Source organism: Tinamus guttatus, unplaced genomic scaffold, assembly GCF_059628265.1.
Source record: "Tinamus guttatus ecotype Peru unplaced genomic scaffold, ASM5962826v1 Tinamus_guttatus_pri_ptg000027l, whole genome shotgun sequence".
NCBI lineage: Eukaryota > Metazoa > Chordata > Aves > Tinamiformes > Tinamidae > Tinamus > Tinamus guttatus.
The window spans coordinates 2,578,267-2,600,040 of record NW_028288561.1 but is presented as its reverse complement, the minus strand read 5'-3'; the positions used below and the strand labels follow the sequence as shown (position 1 = coordinate 2,600,040).

At 45.0% G+C, this 21,774-nt stretch overlaps 1 protein-coding gene across 1 annotated transcript in view; it reads right to left on the bottom strand.

Moving 5' to 3' along the window:
• NFATC2 (nuclear factor of activated T cells 2) overlaps positions 1-21,774 on the bottom strand; it is a 75,453-nt gene that overhangs the window by 21,749 nt on the left and 31,930 nt on the right. Inside the window, exons 6-9 of the mRNA XM_088528425.1 lie at positions 18,138-18,278; positions 7,557-7,612; positions 6,530-6,656; positions 4,241-4,936 (exon numbers count right to left, since the gene is read on the bottom strand). Of these exons, the coding sequence (XP_088384551.1) occupies positions 4,241-4,936; positions 6,530-6,656; positions 7,557-7,612; positions 18,138-18,278 (1,020 nt within the window). The remainder of the gene's footprint in view (positions 1-4,240; positions 4,937-6,529; positions 6,657-7,556; positions 7,613-18,137; positions 18,279-21,774) is intronic.

Here is a 21,774-nt window from a genome sequence, read left to right as displayed (position 1 = left end):
GATCTTCAGGAGACCTGGGGCCTCCTGGAGACACAGCCTGTTCTGGCCTGTGCCACAGTTACAGCCCTGGCTAAGGACACAAGAGCCGGTCGGGAAAGAAGGAAAGCAAAAGTCAAGACAGAAAGAAAAAGAAGAGATTTGCATTTGGTTTCACACCACTGAGAGGACAAAATGAGCGTTTCAAATCCTTCTGGCTCAATGAAAGAACACAAAAAGAAGGAGAAGTAGTAACTATATATACTCCAAGTGGTCTCTGATGAGACCAAAGGCTAAGGTAACAGTGGTGGGGAGCCAAACCACTTGAATTAATACATTGCTCATAGTGAAGATGATCAAAAGCGTAGGGTCATCTACAAGCACCACATTGCACACACTGCAGTTCCCTTTTCTAACAAACATTTGCTGCATCTGATTTTTTTTTCTGTTAAATACATGAGTTTGCTACGCAACATCTCTGCTGATCGGCAGTCTGATTAACCACTGCACATGCATCTGCTTCATCTTCCTCCTCCCCATTACAGACTACTCAGCACCAAAAATACTTTGGAGACGCTATCTCAGACTCACCATTTGAGCGCCAGATGCAGTTAGATAATTACCATTTAAATAATGACAAACTTTTTTTTTTTTTTTTTTGTAAAATAAGAAGCACATAAGATGACACAAGAACTTGAGGAACAAAATCATATTCAGGCAAATTGGTAGCATTCAAATAACAGATACATGCCCGTTTATTTGCTTAGGACAAGACCTAACGCCACATTTCACACCGAATCTCTGCCAACCTCTCTAGGTCTTGTTGGATCTGAGGGCCTCACAGTGTGTAACACGTTTGTCCTCGTATTGCTGTTGTCACACGACCCTTGTCTCTCTGTGCTGCACATGGGGAACTGACACACAGCAGTGGAGTTCCCCAAGGCTATGCAGGAAGCCTGTGGCTTTGTAGCATGATCCATGTCCCAGGCAACCCATGGGATGGCCAAGTGCCCTAAGCCCTCGGCCATTCTCTCTCTGGATCCTGGTCCTATAAAAGCCGACTGTATATTTCTGTCAGCTTCAATGGGTTTGGGATGGTGCTGCAAGGGTTTGCTGGCCAAATTCTCATGAATAGGCCCTTCTCCTAGGGAGGCTTCTTTACACTATTCGGTATCAAAAAATTATGATATTTTTGTCAGAGAAAAGACTGACATGCTGCATATACCTTCCGTCCACTCCTACCTTCAACAGGTCAACATAGGTGACCTCTCTTCCAGAAAGGGAAAGAGACCCAAATCCAACCCAAAATCTGTGGACATGTGCAGACATATGCGAGGCAAGGTCTAACCTATCTCCCTTACAGTTCTATTTGCAAATCCAACCTGCACCACATTTAGTGATTACTAAAGTCCTCTTCCTAGTAACCACACAACCACGTTCACGAGATTTGTCAATTCTGGCTGTGAGGGGAAAGAAGCTGAGAAGCTGGGAGGGAGCTGTGGTCTGCTTGGACGGGCTTGCCCTAAGGTAGAACAGAAAAGAGGAGGTAGGGACAAATATCTCCTTCAAAAAACAAATGAGAAATCCCTACATCTGCAGTGCAGTCACAGATGAGCTACAGACATGCTAAAGATATCTTTAAGTTGTTTAGAGAGAGTTTATGGTAGTTTATGGAAGTAGCTACCAGCTGAGTAGCTACTGTACCCAGAGGTTTTTAGCAAATGGCAAGATTCACCCAAGAAGATAGGTGAACACTTGGGCCATCACCTGCTTTGAAGTCCATGCTCTTTTGTCTGCACTGCCGCTGCTATGCAACCTATAGAGCTCAAAAGCCTGTGAGCTGTGATCATGGTGTGACTGCAACCCCTTGGTGGAGGTGGAAGAGCCGAGATCTTCACAGGCAGGAGGCAAGGGGAGATCAGGTGTGCTGTGTGTCCTGCTCCATGCGCCTCATGGAACAGTGAGGCTCTGGGCAAAGAGCAAACCGTGACCTCAGAAACAAGACCAAACTCTTCTACAGCAGAGCAGGTAAGAAAACAGCTAGTGAAGGGTCCTGCCAGCAGTGGCAGCAGTTGATTGGAAGAATGAAAGAGAAATGGCAGCCGTGTCATCTACCCGCCGTGCCTTGCTCGCTTCCAGGAGAGCTCCAAGACGGGGGCACGGCGGAGCCTCCCGGGGAGGCACCCGCTCTAGAAATGAGGAAGCGACGGAGCGGCGCTTGTCCCAGGTCATGGCAGAGCCCAGAAGAGACGCAATGGCCAGAACATCCAGGCTGTGCTCAAACCATGGAGGCGGAGGACAGCAGCTGGCGAGAGGAGGTCGCGAGTTTAGAAAGAGAAGAAGGCTGGATTGTCAGCAGAAACACAGAGGAAGAAGAACAAGGACCAGGAAGGAGGAAGATGGGGGAGGATGAGCAGAGAGAAGGGAACCGAGACACCGAGACTGTTGCTGTCTGAGAGCCTGTGCACCACCACCATCAGGACGTGCTTGTGCTGGACCCAACGGCGAAGCCATCACCTGAGCAACCACCCAGGAAACATCACAGCAAGACCTAACGGCTCATGTTATCTTAGAAGAGCTTTCTGGATAAAAGGGATTTGCGGGTAAAACCTCCATAATCCTTTTGGTTTGGTTTCTTTTAATACTATAAAGCAAAAAATAAACTTTCTAGTTAGCAAAAATATGGCTTTTGTTATGTTATGAGTCACTTTTCCCCAGCAGCAAACAAAGTGGCTTTTCAATTCAAGTGCTGAACATTTTAGAATCAAATATTGCACAAAAGTCCTAAAGTAAATCACCGTTCTCCCCAGCCAGACTTCTTAAACATGTCAACTCCCTGCAGCCAGCAAAGCGATGGCAAGGGACCAGACTCACCTTGCCTGAATGGGGTGTTATGACTGATAAATTAATCTCTGTTTTCAGATGAATTCGGGATGACCCGGTCTGCTGAGCAAAAACTAGGGATTTCATTTCTAACACCTGCTAATTCTACCCCAACTGTGTGGAGTGCAGAGCATCCTGTGCAAGGTGCGTAGCGTGAGATGTCACCGATCTGATTCGAAACCCAATGAAATCAATTTCACAGTCCACTTTTGGAGTTCATTTAATTGGATTCTGGCTCATGTCTAAAACTTGTCAGCTTTAACTTCACATTTCCTTCTTTTCTATTTCTGTTACAAGGTCTGTATCAAGTATTTCTAGAAACGTGGAAGAATCTCTCAGCTTCTCATAATAAAAGCATCTTAAAATCCAGTGTTCAGCTTTGCTATCAGAATTATCTTGCTTTGTATTCCAGTCCTTGAATGCAAAATGCCTTTTATTTTATTTCAGATTCAGCAAAATCTCCTAAATCAAAATCACTATTAAATCTCAATTCAACACTAGTAACATTCCCTCTCCAGACAGTAAAAAGTTATCCAGATTTTCCTGTGATTGCACCAAAGCCAAATCAACCACATTTGCAAACACAGGCAAAGGGGGTAAACACTCCAGATCCTACTCTCCCTGCAAAAAGGGCAATAAAAGTTGCACATGATACAGCCACAGAGTGCTCACTACCTGAAGCTAAGAAAATTTCCTCTTGCAAGGATACTACTTTAATAAAAGAACTAATCAACCAGCTTCCCAATAGCTGCCTACCTACGAGTAAGCAGGATGCGTTCAAAGAAAGCTGTGCTCTAAGTTATATTCATTCCTAAAGGCTAAATCTGCTGGGCCCACGACAAAGAAACAGCACTGTTTTACTTATCAATGTCCTACTGTTCATCTGGAACATCTGCAAAAGTTTTGCCTGCAGCACTACCCCATTCATTACAGCCCTTGATAGACTGTTCAATAGGCTTTTTTTTTGGTACAAAATGTACAAAAGCGTTTTACAAAGTGGACTTTGCCCTGATATGAATAATAATTTAAAAAAAAATTAAAAAGTGCATTTTGTTTCAGTTTCTCCATTTTCCAAAGCAACGTTTGGCAAACGGAAACAAAATGGCAGCATCTTAAGACCTGATGGTTCCCTCCCTGTCATGAAGCAAGACAGGGTCTCTCTGCAGAACAGTTTCTTTTGCCCCATTGCCAAAGTGCATTGCTACCTACCAAACTGCCACTGATGAAAGACTAAACCACAAAATTTCATGAGCAAAAGATCAACCCCCCATCAAAAGAAGGCCACATTGCTTTTGTGCAGAGGAACAGGTAGGATTTGTAAGTCATAAATCCTCCCCTCCCTCCAACAAACCAATCCACACAAGAAAAGAGTGGTGCTTACCGTCATCCAGGTACGCTTGGTCCAGATTCTGCTCCTGCTTAATAGTGACTCCAGCTGGTAACACTTCTTTCTGGTCGCTACCTGGTGGTCCATTTTTTGCTGCTCGCTGGCCTGAGGCTGCCTGCTGCTGAATCACGGTAGGGTACGAACTTGGACTTAACCTTTGTGCTTGACTGACTTGGGGCTGGCTGGATCTTGCAACATTGGATGTAAAATTTTCGCAGCACATGATGTGCTGAAATTCCTGGTGACTTCCACACCTCAGCTGCTGGTTGGTTGGAGAATAGTGGATCACAGGAGAAGACTGCTGGTTGCCTGGAGAGTGGTGGAGCACTCCTGAAGTTTGGCCTGGGGAACCGGCATGCACCAGCACTGACCTGTGGGCATCTGAAATAGCCACCGGTGTGGCCATCAAGCTGGACTGCTGGTAGCCCAGCTGGCTTGGGCTAAGGCTCTTGCTTCTTTGGTATATTACGGCGGCTGGATTCTGCTGATGGTATCGAGAATCAGGAGAAGAAATGCCTGAGCGCAACTGCTGGCAGGGGGCCATAGTGGCCACAAGACAGGAAGGGGACTCGGTGACCATTGTGTGCTGTGAATAGTAAGGCTGTGTTACTGTTCCCAGACCACTGTGTACTGTATTGCAGATTAAGGCTGGATCATAGTCATCAATGGGCTCTGTTTTGATTGATGGTACTAGAATAAAGCATGCAAAGGATGTTATTCGTAACAAGCTGCGAGAAACAGAGGTTTTCCTTGAAGTAATAAAAGATTTAAGTCATTTACAAGGTTTGCACGTGTGAGCTCTTATCTCCTTGCTATTAGGTTTAATAAAACATGTCATTGCAATCATAGGAGACCCTCATGAAAACATTCTGTATTAAGATGGACATGAAAATGTCTACCCAACAATTTAAACATACGTTTCTGAAAATTTTAAAATTCAGTATTTTAACTCATTGTAATTCACTTAAATGCCATTCTAGATGGAACATAAGCAAAAGAAGCCAATAGTAGGTGTTTCTTGCAGCATTTCCATCTCAAAGAAAAGCTGAATAAAACAATTCCTATGGAGCATTCAGCTCCTCATTTTTTGGTCCAACACTGAATTAGGCAGAGCTGAAATTAATTGAACTCTTAGGGTGATTTTTTTAGTCCCCTTGCCGCATGGATCTCCCTCAGTACTGACAGCTGAACACCTTTTGGACATCTGCGTTTAAAAGATCAAAATTTCTACTTTAGTAAAATGTGGGTGAATCTTGGTGTGGATAAACAATGGTTCTCTGTAGACAAATACTAACTTTTTTACTGCCTTTTTAAAAAAATTTAAAATGTTTCCTAAAACTCAGTACAGAGGTACCATACCGCGGAAACCATATGATGGTCATGCAAAGGGGTTTCATTACGGAAGTATAAGGTTTCCTTCTCTGAAGTGGTCTATTTGAAAGTTCATATTGAAATAATCCTAAATTTCTCAATAGTATTCCACTGTTTGGCAATGTAACAACTATACAATTCATGTGTGATGAAACAGCAATGCCCTACATGAATCATAAATTCAGGGAGATGAGCAGAGAATTTTAGGCTAGAAGACCCTGAAATAAAAACCAGTACAAATGTTTGTCCATCCTTGGAAACTAGTGGAATTAAGTTTGTAATTAAGTCTGAAGCTTGCAAAAAATCTCATACTGTTATTCTGTGCTTTCTGTTTTTGCAAGCACAATACTCTGATTTTCTCACAATATTTTTCTCCCAGCCAAAGCAGATATATTCTGGGAATCTCATTAGCAATCCTGTTGCGTTTATTGTGAGATTGCTCATCAATTCCCAAGGGGAAGAACATCACAAAAGTGCTCATGTTTTTCTCAACCAAGCTCATTCTGAAAGTCTATATTGCTGCTCTTCCTCCACACCAAGCCCTTGTTATTTTCCCAGATCTGATGTTATCTTAGTGTGGTACATGTCAGCTGGGGAAGGCAGTGCCTGCTGTTTTCACAGGGTCACATCATGTCGCAGACTGATCTGCTCCCACTGAAGCTGTTGGCAAACTCCCATCAGCTGAGTGGGGCAAGATCAGTCCCCTGCCAGGATTTATGGGAAATTCCCGCTCCTAAATCATAGGCATCTTTTAAACCAAACATTTGTTGAGTGCTTAACTGCATCTCTGAATTAAATTGGTAAAATTTAGATCCCCAGATAATGTTGGAAAAACAAAAAAAAACAGAATGGCAAAAAATAAAATCTGGCTCCCGAGATATAATGACAACTTGCTCTGTCCTTGGGAATTACCTGGGTGGTAGGTAAAATGCTGGGGTTGGCTTCTTTTTCTCTTCCCATTGATGACATAGAAATTCACCTTCACAGGTGTGCGGATGTGCTTGTTACGGTATTCTGGTATTTCTACAAAAAGCATGCTCTGAAATGACAAAAGGCAAAAACACCTAATCTGTAAGTGCAGCCAACAGCAGATTGTTAGGCGCATCCTTCCTGTTACACATTCAGGGTAAAGGAAATCTTCCTACACATCCCTAAAAAGAAGGACATATGAGGAAGAAGCAAAGAAAGGGTGGATAGAGCAGAACTTGAAAATTTCTGCTACTAGAAATTTCTGGTATTTCTAAGCATCCTCTATGGTACTGATGTTGTTCTAAACTTGAGAAGTCTCAGCTACAAACAAAATACACAGAATGGTCATAAAGGCTGCATCGGCGCTGTTAATCATCCTGTGCTTGATAAACATCTGTGCATTGCACAAATTCCTCTGTTTTTGTTACAATAAACTTGATTACTCTATAGGCTTATTACTTATACACAGCCGGATCTCCCTTCCAAGGAAGCTCAGAGGGAGCGTCCCGGTCTCTTCCGCAAGAGCAGGGTGGCCCACGGCAATGCAAGTACCAGCTCCTCCAAGGCCCAGTGAGGTCCCATTAAGCAAAGCGAACAAAGAGGCTCATTCCCTCGAAAGACCAACATTAATTTTAAATAATATAGCACAAATCCTGTCCTGCAAAGCACAGAGCACCCAAGACTTCCACCCAAGTGAGAGGAAGTCAGACCCGCCAGCATCCTGCAGTGGGCTTTCAAACCCAGGCTGATACAATAGAGTCCTCTGCGAGAGCACAAAATCCAGCAGTTGTTCAACTTGCTGAGGGTTGCTGCTAAATGAATAGTTTCTTTTTGCCACACATTTATTGCCGAAGCATTTGACATTTGCTCATCACAGCAAGCTGGAGACACTCTTTGAAAACTACCCCTTGAATACAAGCTGCTGTGTGAGGCGCCCCGGGAGAGGACACCCAGCGACCCGCATACTTACAGGCTGGCTCTTATCTTTATCCACCGTGGCCTCCATCTCCCAGATCTGCTGCCCATCTAAAAGAATATCACAGGATTAACTTCACTGCGTTTTCAAAAAATCACAGAATGACCAAAAAAAAAAAAAGACAAAGTAAGGGCATAAGGTTAACAAAACTCTCAAAACTGATAGCAAAACTCTCAAAACTCACTTAAAATTAAACATCTTTCCAGTCCTAACTAAAGTAACACCATTTAATTTTAATATATCCTTGAATGCTTCTCTGGGCAGGAAAAGGCTTACGTACATATTAGAATTAACTGTATTTGAATAAATTTGCTGAACTGAGAAATTAAATTTTCAGCACAAGGACAACACGTGCTTTTTGCCAAACTGGATTGCAGGCAGCTTGACTGGTGGGGTCACCACCAGTGAGGCGACCTGGTACGGTAGCTTGTGGCTACCTTAGTTGGGACACCAGCTCCATGCAGTGCTTGATTTCTGTTACTCTCACATTCTTAGTATTTATATCCATTTCTTACACATGTGAAACGAAATCTAGTCACGTGCTGTCCAGAGAGGCATCTCCCCTGATGAAGGAGCAAACTCTGCATCTCTGACAGGGGACCTGCACCTTTGCACTGCCACCACTCCAGGCTTCCAAGTACCCTGGGCTTCCAGTCCAGCTCCAGGCACAGCAACAGACTCAATATCCACCCCAGCAGTAGCTCAGCACATGTGCAATGACTTTTGTCTTGGACCCACTGGGAGCCTTTCTGCTCTTAATTATATCCATGAGCTCATCTCTCAATTCTGAGCTACATAAAGTTGTATTTATAGAGTAAAATAAAATCTGATCTCTTCCTATGGAATATCATCAAAGTAATGCAGCACCATAACAGCACGTTAGTAGTGGCAGACAGAGTATTTGCATACAGACTGGGTGCTTCGTCTGGCTACAAAATATTTCTTAAATCCACTGTCATCCACCCTTCACAGAATATCCTTTAGCAATGCTTTCCTTAAAAAAAAATTAAAAAGGAAAAAAAAAACCCTTAATTTTAGTGCCTACCGCTTTGATTTTTATAATATTGTGCTAAGTCTTTTAAGCAAGTAATTTTCTGGAGAAAAATACTGATGGAAAAAAGATGCTGTGTACCTTTTAGAAAACTTGATTTTAAAATGAATGGGGGACACGTATCCAAAACAGCTGGCGTGACACACAGTGCTGTAGCCACAAGGCTGCTGTTTGTTTTAGAGGGGGAGGAATCCGCTGGGCTGCGTTTCCACTGGTGGGTTCCCAGCCCGCGTGCCCGGGTTTGGCACCGCAGAGGTGCAAGTCTCATAGAAAAACACTTCTTCTCGCAGCACTTTTAGTTTTCCTGATGCTTGGAAATCCTGCAAGAGCTGCTTTTGTCCTCTGTTATTTAAGCACTTCTGCCTCTGGCAGAAAGGGAAATGTGCTTTTTAAATGCATTTTGTATTTTTTAAACGCATTTTCGGGAGAGAGTTATCCCCTGCTCCCAGAACTGGCAGAGGCACTCGGAGGGTTGGGATGCCGCTCACCCGATGAGGAGGAGGAGACGCAGCGAGGAAGGCCCCGTGAGTCACCCATGAGTCACTGCCCCTTGGGGATGGGGACTCTCCCCATCACAGACAGACACCGTGATGCTTCACAGGGACATTCCCTTCCTAGGGAAACCTTGGGAACAGCCACCACATTAACAGACCTTCTCCCACCAAAACTCCCAAGCCAGAATTCTGAGACCCTCTGAAGGAAAGAGGAGGAAACAGCAAAAAACGTCATGAAATAACCGATCGGATAGAGCCGTGCGTCGGGGCTCTGCAAGCAGTGAAGGAGGAGGGTATCCCGACAGCAAGGACAGCCACACGGGAGCATTTGACGCTGTTTTGCCCCCAGGCAGAATGTTTTCATCTTTGTCTCTGCACTGCTTAACTTCAAACAGTCTGTGCTGACATAACAGCATTAACTGCACATAGAACGTAGAAATCAAAAGGATTGGCCTGTCCAAAATGCATAAAATAAAGGAGAACTGGGTCTCAGAATCATCTGCCGTGTCCAGGGGGCCTGTGAGGCATCTGCAACTGCGATTGCAGTTGATTTGATTTAGTAACTGAGCCACTGAAAAAGCACTAGGAGCTAATGAAGCCAACCATAAAAATCAAACGATGCTTAGGTGGAGTCCACAGCAAGAATGACACTAATCCCAACCAAACAAGAACTACGTGCATGGGAGGTATCGTTCTAATGATGATTGATGCTTCTGTTTGGATATCATACCCCATCTCGCAGCAGCTGAACAGGTTTCTAACAGATCTGTCAGCAGTGGCAATTCCTGGTCTTTAAGCACCAAAGCACTGTTGAATATAACCATTCTGCAGCTCACTCACTGACCTTTATGTTTAAATATCATGATGTGGCTCCATCTGTCTCGCTGCTTCACTTTTATAGTTGTGAATGTACAAACTTTAATTTGAGACAATCAATATTTGCTTTTGCTTTAACTTCTCTGGATACACACATTAGACGGAGCTTTTGGCAGAAAGATGAAGGAGGTCAGGAATAAAATGAGAAATACAAGTGCGTTCATAAATACCCCTCCAACTTACTATTTTTTGCCAAAAATGATGAGAAATCTTTTGATTATGCACACTCAGAGAGCTAACCAAAAGCAGGAAGACTATATTAAAAAGAAGTGCAAGATCCATCCATAGCAAATGTGGGGAAATTTGGTACAGAGAAAACTTCCACAAAACTATCAGCTTAGCAAATTTGTCATCTTTAAAACATACATAAAGGAGATTTTTTAGAATTCATTGAAGGGAATAATTGAAGAAAGTCCCCAGCAAAGATGTGATTTTCATTCTCAAGATGGATGTACTAGAAATAATAATGCTGAGATGATGGCCGGACCCAGGATGCCTGAACGCCACAGCGGCGCCCTGCCACAAACCAGGCAAACCACCACTCGCCTCCCTGCTTACAGACCAAGACGACTAAGCCCCAGCTGATAATTTAATAAAAGGTTACAAAGAGCTGATTATTGCATAAATTAAACCTGCTTCAACCGAGATGAAACTGCAAATCAGCACCATTTTTGATGAAGCGTTGCAAGAGCGATCATGAAGACGCGCAGAGCGCGCGCGCTGCAAGCGGTGCCGGGCCCCTCCAAAGAGCTGCACTCTGCGGCCAGCGCCTCCTCCAACATGATCCCACCACACGCATGGCTCACCTGGGAACACGCTGTCAAAGCCAGGAAAACAGCAGTGGTTCCACTAAAGACGAAGATTTCTGGATTTGTAACCCCAACGTCTTACCCACCATGGCTGCCTCCCGCAGGATTTTACTGTTGTGGCTCCCTGCTCATTTAATGGTTTGTCTTATTTGGCAAGTGTTTAACACCACAGGTCAGTGAAACATTGAGGAAATAGAGATTTTTGTGCTGCTTCAGGGCTATGAGACTTAGCATTAAGCCCTGATGAGAGATCTGATTGTGTCAGCACTCTTTGGAGGAATGAATGAGTTGTTGGAAGAAGGTAATTCTACCCTCTCTAACCCAAACCAGGATCATACCAAAAGTCTTGCTTCAAACTTTGGGGAAAATCAAAACGTCAGGCTGCATTAGGAACATTTTGGGTGATTCTTTGCAGTCCCTTATAGGGCTTTTTTTAATTAGCCAATTAAAGGTTCTCTCAAACTGGCTACAGCCTTTACACATTATTCACGATCCTTTATTCATGACTCTGGGGTCAGTAACTAGCAGAGAAACAAACTTACTGCTTTATTTGAACAAGCATGACTGATGGACTGAGAGGTTCAGGAAATTTTCTTTGCAAGTCTCTCCAACTGAAGACTAAGTGGACTATTGTGCTGATTCTGCATGTGATTCTGTGCCCGCCTGTGATTTTATGCTTGCAAATGTGCACTGCTTTTCAGTCAAGCATTGCACCGATTTCTTAATGAACAACCTGTTACCTCCTTCCCAGGCAGCAAATGGGGCTAGTTCATCACAGAAACCCAGCGTGGAGCTGGGGGCAGCTGTTCTCACTAAACATCTCTGCAGAGTTCCCTTTGGGTTGGCTATGAATCGTCCCTATTCACTGTGTTCCTTGGAAGGTCTTCCAAAAAGGCACACACATTATCTGTGTCAGCTTTCCGCAGCGGATTGCAGGCATCCCTGGAAAACGATCAAGGCGACCTCTTAAACCACCCCGAGAACAAGGAAAAACGAACACTTCCTAGCGGATCAGATGGCACTTTGGAGATGGGGAGACTTTGCAGGCAGGGGACAACTTGCACCAAGTCTCTGCTGCTCTTTGGTGGGACGAATCCCGGCTGCGGCTGGGGAGGTTCATGCCAGCACAAGGTGCTTAGACCCTGTCTGCAGGGCAGTTGTCTCCTTAAAAGCTTTTCCTTCAGGATGGTTTTCAAACTTGAGAGCAAACATGGCATGAATGAATTCACTATTCACAAAAGAAGAGCTATTGCCTTTTTCACTGAGCTTCATTTCCACGGATTTCTTTTTCTTTCTGAACCAAGACTGCCCACTGCAGTTAATTCAGCTCTGAGCTGAGGCCAGTGCCTTCATTTCACTGGAACACGAGTTTGAGTCACCCAGGCCAAAGATACAAGTCAAGGTCTGGGAGGTAAAAGGCCAACAGATTAGTCATCCACCATCCAGCCCAGCCCCAAATCTGACATTTTGCACAGTGAGAACAAGTCTAGAGGAGATTTCCCCCCCATCTATTGTTGAGGAACTCAGCTTGCAGTAAAATAAAACATAGATACAGTAGTTGAGCAGGGAAGCAGCAGGGGCAGTCTGTCATTCCAGAGCTCTTCCAAATAATTCCTTATACCAATTCATCGAAATAGATTTGTTCCTTTTTTTTTTTTTCTTTTAAAGATTGTGTGAGTGTGTGTATAAATTATTAAACAAAAGCTCCACTCAAAATAAAACCACTGGGAACCTCCATGTAATAAAATGAGTCACACCAGGATGCGATGACTAAGTGGGAGAATAGGGAATTCCACTCCCCATGCCAGCTTTTTATATGATCAATTTTCTGTCAACAGGTGATGGGAGCTCCTCTCCCTCTCTGCCGCTTGCTTAGTCCAAGAATTCTTATTATTTTTTAATATTCTCTTTAAACAATTAAGATTCAAAGCTGAATAATCAGGACCGGGCACACTTCCACTAGGCGCCCCCATAGTAAGCAGAGAGCCAGGGAATCCAGGCCAGTAGTGGCTGCCTATGTTAATAAGGATTTACCAGCTGTAAAATTCCAAAATCTTGTGTCATACGGGGAAACCTTCCAAAACACTGGATTCCACCCTGTCTCGCTGAGCTATGGCAACTCAGTTTCTGCAGCTACACTCTTGTGCATTTTTGAGCATGGGAGCCTTAGATTTTTTCCTGTTTTGCAGTGTTTTTCTGGGATCCCCCGTTCAACGCCCACCAGTTGCCCCGTGGGATTACAAGAACACCTGGGGCAGGGGGTGCATTCCAGCCAAGGGGCAAACCTGAGGGCAGGAAGGGCTGCAGAGCTTCCAGCAGTGACAGAAGCGAGGAAAGGCAGGAGGTTTCCCAGTCACCCTGCACAGCACTTGCTGCTCTTCAGAGTTCCCAAATGATGGGATTTACTGAGATACCTTCCCCTTTTGCTTAAAAGGGCAAAGAGAAAACTGAGCAGAGCGAAACCTCCCTGCTCCTGCCCAGTTCTGTGCCTTGATGCTGAAGTTTGACATCTTTTTGGCAGGAAAACAACCAAGTTTGGACTCCACTTTGCAGCCCCCTCTGCTTGGGAGCGCTGCAAGGCATAAGGAGAGCAGAGTAACCTGCAAGACCTTTAGCTAATGTAAAAATCATATGGGCCTCCCAACATGGACAGTTAACATTTACTCCTAGCATCATCTCATCACTTTGCAGGTTTAGAGCAGAGATGATGTGCATGCATCCACCTAGAAATATCCAGCTTTAAATGCTGGACTCCTGCTACAAAATGAGCAGAGAAGATGCTAGGGATTGTGTGCTCATCTGAACTACCAAGAAAACTGCAAGACAGCACAATTATTTCATATAAACTAGTTAGAACTTCACATGCTCCAAACACAAGGAGTAATTTCAGATTAAAGGGGTACCCTGTCAGGTAAAATTAGGCTCCCACCAACTCCTGGCCAAGGCTGCCCCATTGCTCCCAGGCCGTGCAGAGCCAGAAGGTCTTTGCTCCTGAATCCATTGCTGAGGGCTCCCACAGCCCATAACACATAAACACTTCACCCCATTTCACCAGGCTCTCTGGCTGCTTTTCACAGGCAAATCCTGTGCCCAAGCACCCAGAAGCACCGAGCTACTGCTGCAGGCCAGAGAGTAGCTGTGTGAGAAGCTATAAATTCTTCATTTTTTCATCTTTTTATCTACTGAGCATTTTAACTATAATTAAATATGTTTTCAAACATATTTTTACTCTCCCCAACTAACCTGTGAATGTAAAGGCTTTCTAGTGGGCTGCAATTTCTTTTAAAGTTTTGCAGAGAGCAGTGCATGAAGACTGAGAGCATCATTAAGTCCAACGTTTTGTGCTTTATAAACAAGCGCTTTTCCAGAGAGTGAAAACTCCAAAACCAGAAAGCACTGCTGTGCTCATCTGTTTGCAGGAGATATAGCAGAAACAGTGAAAAGTGCAAGTCTGAGAGTGAAATCACCGCAGCGCCTGCCTGCTCACTTGCTTTTAGGACTGGAAGGAGTCCTAAAAGACTGAAAGGAGTCCTAGGATTTCAAAGAACTGGAATGATTTGATTCTGGGGGGAATGATGAGCCCTGGCCCTGCAGTGACTTCTGGTAACCCTTCCATGGTGCCAACCTCCACCTGCTCCAAGCAGCGGCACCTTCGAACTCACCATCACGAGAGTCACTGGGGTGAAGACAGGCAGAGAAGAAGGCTCTAGAATCTCACCCCTTGAATCCAGAGGCTGGAAAGATTGATTTGTTCTAAATGGGCTTGCAGAGCCCGTGCTCCGGAGCCCCGGACAGCTGCAGCGGTTCAAAGGGCGCCGGGCGCCACCTCCTCTCCCCACGCTGCCTCCCGCCCCGGCGCTTCGCGGTGGATCCCCTCCAAAGAGGGACGCGTTCTGTTTGGGTTGTTCCTCCACCACCCACATTGTCCTAGCGATGATTCACGATGTCCATGTGGCCACCAGAAGAGCTTGGCAGAGGAAAGCACAGTCCATTTGCACTTTTCTCCCAGAGAAACACGAAACTTCCCTATCGCTCGCAGCAGAGCAGCAGTAACCAGGACACAAATGGGAGTAAACACAATGCAACCAACAGCATCGGACTTGCAAATTTTTACATGGTAATTAAAACAAATAAAAAGGGGAATTCCGAACCTTTTCTCTTTTTTTAACTGCACTGCAACCTCAGGGCCCCAAGCAAACACAACACCCTTGACCTTCAGGACATTCAAAATCTTTACTAGCCATAAGAAGCCTTTTTCGAGCCCTCTTTCCCACATCAGAATTTAAAGAATACACACACTTCAAAAATTTCTAGCCGTGCCATCAGATGCAGTTGCTTCCCCTTAGCTATATTTATTCAGATGAGCTCAGCTCTGTTTCTCTGAGCTAAAGCAACATTTGGATCTTAAAACTCTTTGAGCCAAACTCTGCTTCCGTATGCTGGGCTGACTCGACCAAATTCACGAGCTCACAAGCGCTGAAGATTACAATCTTTCACCAGCAAGAGGTATCGTTCAAAGGAACCTGCAGCTCGAACGCTTGCACGTTGCTAAAGCTTAGTAAGAAAGTGATTGACACTTGTGCATCAGCATCTCAGGCACTTTCTCCCACCGCTCTCACCTGAGCGCTTTGCTGCAGCCCCTTTCCTGCTGCCATTTACTGCTGCAAGCTGAATGTGATGGTGTGAGATGGAGCTTTGGGTTGGGGAGCAACTGGGGGAATCTGCACTCAATGCACTACAGCAAGCCAGTTATTTTCACATTGCCATCACAGCCTCATTTGGGGAATATTTGTTCATTTTCCAGGTATTTCTAGGGAACAGCATGCTATCTGGAGAACAGCAGAGCAGAGGTGTAAAAAACTATTTGTTACTGCACTTAGAAGTATTTCGGATTTTGGTCACATATATGAAATAGTTCTACTTTTCTCTGGGTTGCTAATGGCAGGCGGTTACCCATGCAGCAGCAACTGGCATGGTCACGGAAACAACCATTTCCATGTTCTACTGTTTATTAAAAAAAAAAAAAGAAGCTGAAGGTCACAAGTGCAAACGAGAAAATCAGAAAATTTTCAAGCAGGTTGGGACGCTCATTAACCTCTAATCACCCAAACACAGATTTAATTTCCAATGCGCCGCAGTCAGCCAGGGCTGGGGCAGCCCCTAGGGATCCGCAGCTCCTGCAGCTCCTGCAGCTCCCTCACCTACGGCACTCCAGGAATACAGTTTTCCCCCTAAACGCGGCGCCTGCCAGGGGAGCGCTGCTCTGCACCGCGGCGCGCGGCGTGCAGCGAGCTCGCTGCAAACCACAAACGCCAGCGGATCGAGACGAGCAGCTCGACGGGGGCCTCCAGCCGCCCCCTCCTCTGCTAGTCACCGATGGGACCGCGCGGCCGCAGGGGACGGGGCTGCTGCTCTCGGTGCTGCTGCTCTCGGTGCTGCTGCTCTTGGTGCTGCACAGCCCCTGCCTCGCTGCCACGAGCGGGAGGGCAGGGTGCCAGAACCGGCCCTTCGTGTTTGCAAAGCGCTTTCTGGATCCCTGGACATCACCGTTACCCTTCTGGAGCGCCTTATGTAGAGTATAAAAAAATCAAGCCTAATGAAGGGGAAGTTAAACAGGGTCAGCCCATTTATAAAGAAACAAATCCCCCTTTGAAAAGGGCGTAGAAAATCCAATAAAATACACATACTGCTTAGTGAGGTGAGATGAAATGCCTGCATACATATGATATTAGAAAAGAAATGAGTATCAGTGCTGAGAGAACAGGTAACTAATTAGAGCAGAGTGCATTTGTTTGCATTTTCTCCTGTAAACAGAAAACCTGGATTTCTGCTACCCACTTTAACCATTCGACCATGCTGAACATATTTTCTGGGGGCAGATATTCTTTAGCTAGAAAGCAGGTGATGTTTATTATGGCACACCATTATGAATGCCCAATAAAATGTTCAGCAAAGGCATTAAAGGTGATGCTAGGCAACTCAACAAAGCCCAGTGCCCGTTCATTATTCTGTTATTAATATTCCTGCAACACGAGTCCAGGCTTGGGACCATCCTGAGCTAGGTCTAAGTTGCGCAACTAAGTAGACAAGATGGAAAGAGAAAACAGATAATCTCCAATCTGCCACTCGCTCCCCCTCTGCGGTTGTTTAAGACCTAAAAAGATTATCTGAAAACTCTGTCAAAACATTTCTTAAACAAGCAGCTCTACTGAAAAAAAATATAATATTGTGCTGTGACAGGGGACTCTGAATTAAGTTTGTTTTTTTTGCTACAGTCTGATCCTTCCTTTTGTGGATTGCTCCCTGGAGAACTCCCTTGGGATCCGTTGTGTTATGATTCCATCATGAAAGCCGGGAGCTGCCCACCCGGAGGGCAGTGCTGCAATGGGAGATGCAAATCTGCAGGCACGAAAGCAATGCAGACGCAGTGAGCACAAAGGTGAGACTCGGGCATGCAAATGTAACATGCAAATTTTGATGATACGTTCCAGGGATATGCAATAAAGTCAGAGACAAATACTTCAAAGAGCCCAGCAGCTGCCAAGAGATAATCAAAATGGGAGAGAAAAAAGCCTTAAAGAAGTAGGCTTCCAATCAATAAATAGGGTTTTATATATTTTCTGTGACATCTTGGATTATTTTCCATTTAACCTCAGTACCTTTCACATCCCTGAATTTCATTTGCCAATGGAGGCACTGTTTCCCTTCAAACTAGGGGGAAATATTTGGTCATGTTTATGTTTATTCTTCTTAAGCAGCAATGTGGAAACTATCAATGTAAAAATATCTGAAGCAATACGGAAGATGAAATGATATAAAATTATCTTCATACTTAGATGGAAGATTATTTTGACACAAAAATATTTCTACCCCACACACTTTTAAGGTTGTAAATATCAATCTTTGTTTGTAGTTCATTTGCAATGAAAAATATTCATTCCAATTGAGATTTCTACAATAGTCTTTGCTAACCAGGAGATTAAAAGTAGCCCAAGGAAACTTGTAAGAGTCTTCCTATTTCTTTGATAACATTTCCTGTTTCTGCTAGTTCTCAGTGCCTGCATTCTTACAAGCCTTCCCTACGACACGGCTTTGATTTACTCTTCCACACTGCCTGAAAAATTAAAGGCCAACAATGCAGATGTTTGCTCCATGACTAATGCTTCTTACACGATTACCTCCAGAGATTCATTTTGGCTTTGATGAACTTGAAAGGGGCTACTCGCTTAAGTAGTGTTACTTGTGAGCACCTCAAGCCTACTCATTCATAGGATGAGACCACGAGACCAAGCAGGATACACCTTTGCCTAATCACATCAGGAAAAGTTGGAGAAAACTCTCTTACCTGAAGTTTTCTCTGTGAACACCACCTTGGATTCTGCTGTGAAATTCTGTCCTGTCAGGATCATCTGTTGTCCTCCATAAACAAGGCAGCTATCAATATCTTGTCTTTCGACCATTGGAAGTTCATGAGCAGACCTTTGGGCTGTGGACAAAATGCAGACATGAATGAAATCAACTATGTTTTACCGGGACTTTCCAAATCTTCCCAGAACTATCCACAGATCGATCTTGTCATCGTTACCATCCGCTGACTGCCAAAGCAGCTTCTCCAGGGTGCTAAATTTAGGTTTGAGAGGGAAAAATAAACTTACTCAAGGCATTTTATTTGGAAACATTCAGGAGCTGGCTGCAGTGTTTCAGCTGTGCTGGCCTTACTCCTTGTCCTTGAGAAAGGACAGCTTGGATGAATGAACTGGAACTTGCCCATCTCTGTTTCCAAACAAATGGCCAAATTTTCAAGTGCAGGCACACTACAGCCCTGGAGCCCAAAAATTCCACCTGCAGAGAGGATTCCACTGCATAACACTGAATTCCTTCAGAAAAAAAAATAAAAATAAAACCTTTCTACAAAACCCCACCACTTCCTACAGAACAGGCATTCTATGTTGGTCTTGGAATGGTCCACGTGCCAACAACGCCATGTTCTCCATGTGCGCGTGCTGCTGCTTGGGCTTTTTGCACAGGTTTTTTGTCTCATCTTAAATACCAAAAAAATGGATCCTATGTTACAGATTAAGTTTGGTCACAAAAGACAAAAATGCATGGAGAACGGGAAGGAAGATGGATACATTTCTGGTTATGGCCCGGATGGTGTAGGCCCTACGTGTGCAGGTCTGCAGGGAAGGATTTCCAAGGCCTCTGCTGTTCTTGGCCACAGACTGGGAGCGTGACTTTTCTGCAGCTAGAAAATAAAAGGTTAAGACCATCTCTCCACCTACTTCCTTTTCATCCCACTGAAAAGGCTATTTGCACGTTCAGAAAAGCTCAGAGAGTCGTGGTCCTCCTTGTTGCAATCCTACTTCAACAGTTTGCTAGCAAGCGGCAGGAACCGAAGAACACAAAGATGCAGGAATTCTTCCCTAGCACGCAGACAGCTGGAAAATATCATGAACTTCCCTGTGACCAGACCAGGTGGGCAGCGAGTTGGGTCTGGTGAGCTGCGAGTTCATGACCTGTACTCAAACTCCTCCGGATTCATCCACCCCAACTGCAAAGGCCTCCAGAGGATGCCGCTCATCTATTTAACAGCTGTCTTGGCTGGATTTTAACCTTCTCTGACAAAGAGCTTGTTCCCAAGAGACCTTCAGCACTTGTGTCTTCCCTTCACTGAACACCGTTCACTGCTGAGCCAAAAATAAGGAAATGTTATCCTATATGTTCGGTCCTGGGCCTCCACACACACAGGAGCAAAGCTGTGCTTTCTGCAAGGATGTCCAGGCACCCTTCTGCTGCTGTGCACCCTTCGGAGAGCCTAAAATAGAGCGGTTCTCGGCCCCAGGGAGCTCTGTGCAAGTTCTGACCCTCACAGGAAAAAATACCAGGGCTGGAGTATTTGGTGGGAAAACCACAAGCATTTATGTTTTTTGTATTTTTCCAGCAAAGACAAGCTCAGCTGAGCCCCTCCTGCCAGTCATGACCCAGAGCTTTTATTCTTGTTAAAAACATAAATAATTCAACATTTATCACTCTCTTATGCCATTTGAGAGGGATTTTTAAAAAATTATTGAAACAACCTCAGGACTCATTGTTCCCATCAACTATATTAAAACAGCTGGGCTAAGATACTGCCAATTAAGAATATATATTCAGATTATTGTCACAGAAGCTGCTAATTTATTTCACATGACTGTATAATGAAGCCCTCTCCCTAAATACTTAAATTTTTGATGAGTTCATAATTGGATTTGCCACAAAGATAGATTTGTAAGCTCGAAGGCTGAAGAGTAAACAGCAATCATTAAAAACATATCTGCAATAGTCAGGAGAAAACGTATTTAAACTTTGCCCTGGACAGTATTTATTCCTACTCAATCCACAGATTTCGCTTCCACAGTGATTCTACTTGTCAGAATTCCAGATTCACCTCCCTGCCCCGCAGACTTCAGCGTGCTGGGATGGAGCTTTATACCTGACCTCCTACGGATCAATGGTTCTCGAGGCTTTTTCAGGATGCAGAAGGCCAAATTTAAGCCTGGAAATAACCGTCTGACTCATCCTAATTACAGTTGGATCTGGGCAAGCTGGAAATCGCTGCTGAAGACCAAGTCTCTGTCCAACTTCCATAGCGCGCAGTGTTTGTGTACGGCACGACCTACCAGGGAGCCGCGGAGCCGGCAGCGAGCACGCGCCCCGCGCGCTTGGGAAACGCCAAAATCCCTCGGGATACCCCCCGGCAGCACCGCCCGGAGGCTGCTCTGGCCAAGCAGAGCTGTGACTACCCTCGGTGCTGCCCTGGCCATGGCTAGCGAGCTCAGGTAGCCAGCAGAGCAGGCCCTTCCACCAGTGCTTTCGCCCTCACCGGGACCAGGTCCTGTCACAAGGTTTGCAAAACTCAGCTGTGTTTTAAGTGCGCGGCAGCACTCGCAGGCAGCACGTTTCAAACATGCAATGTCTTTCTGCACAGCTACTGCTCAGCAGAGGCTGCAGCCTCCAAAGCCTGAGCGCTTTGGGCCTCCCCTTAGCAGACACGTTGGCCAAAGAGTCAGGGATGTGTCCCCCAGCGCTCGGCTCCGGTGCTCAGCTGGAACTGCACCTACAGCTATGTGGCTAAAAATATAAGCTACGAAGAATAAAAAGAGCAACCGAAGGGGTTTCAGTTTGCTTTCCTGGAGGTACCACAGTGAAGGGAGAAAAGGAGGATGCTAGTGCCTCCTGGGCATGAGGTTTCCTCTGACCAGCTTTGCCTGCACATTCCACCTCCCGCTAGCTAATTTGCAACCCTCTCTCCAAAACAACAACAAAAAAAGCTTTTCACTTTCCAAGGTAATAGTTTTGTCAAGGTTGGCAAGAAGGATCACCCATTCTCCATTTCCACCAGTAAGGAGGCCCAAGCTTTGGTGTGGAGCTGCCTCAATATGATTCTTTTATTTTCCTCTGCAAGAAATATTAATTGCCAATAAATCGCCTTCTTCTAAGACTCACGATGGGTGGACTGCATGCAATAATTTCACACTATTCCTTCTCTTCCCCCAGGGGTTGGCAGTTCATAAAGTGACCTAGAGCTACCGGAGTTTATGAGCTCTGAATAAACACAACGCTGTTGATTTAACTAGTTGGGGTGTTTACTTTCAATAGCAACAGTTACTGACATAAGGCAGCAGAGCAAATGCTATAGAAATACTCGCACTTGGCCTCAAGCAGTGTGTCAACCTATTAACAGGGGACACTATTTTTCTATTTTATTTGACTGTCTGCAAATCAAGATGTCAGGGATGCCTGGTGCCAAGAAACACAACGGAGAAAGGGAGCTCCTGGCGGCCCGAACCCACCGCAGGGCAATGACGCCGCTCACGTCTTGTGGCGGAGAGCTCGTGATCCCCTTTCCTGCGCCAGTAGGTTGAGCCAGCCTAAATCTTTAGCCCAGCAGGCCAAACACTGCCGGAGCCGGAGCACAACAAGGCAGGGAGAAGGTGCTGCCG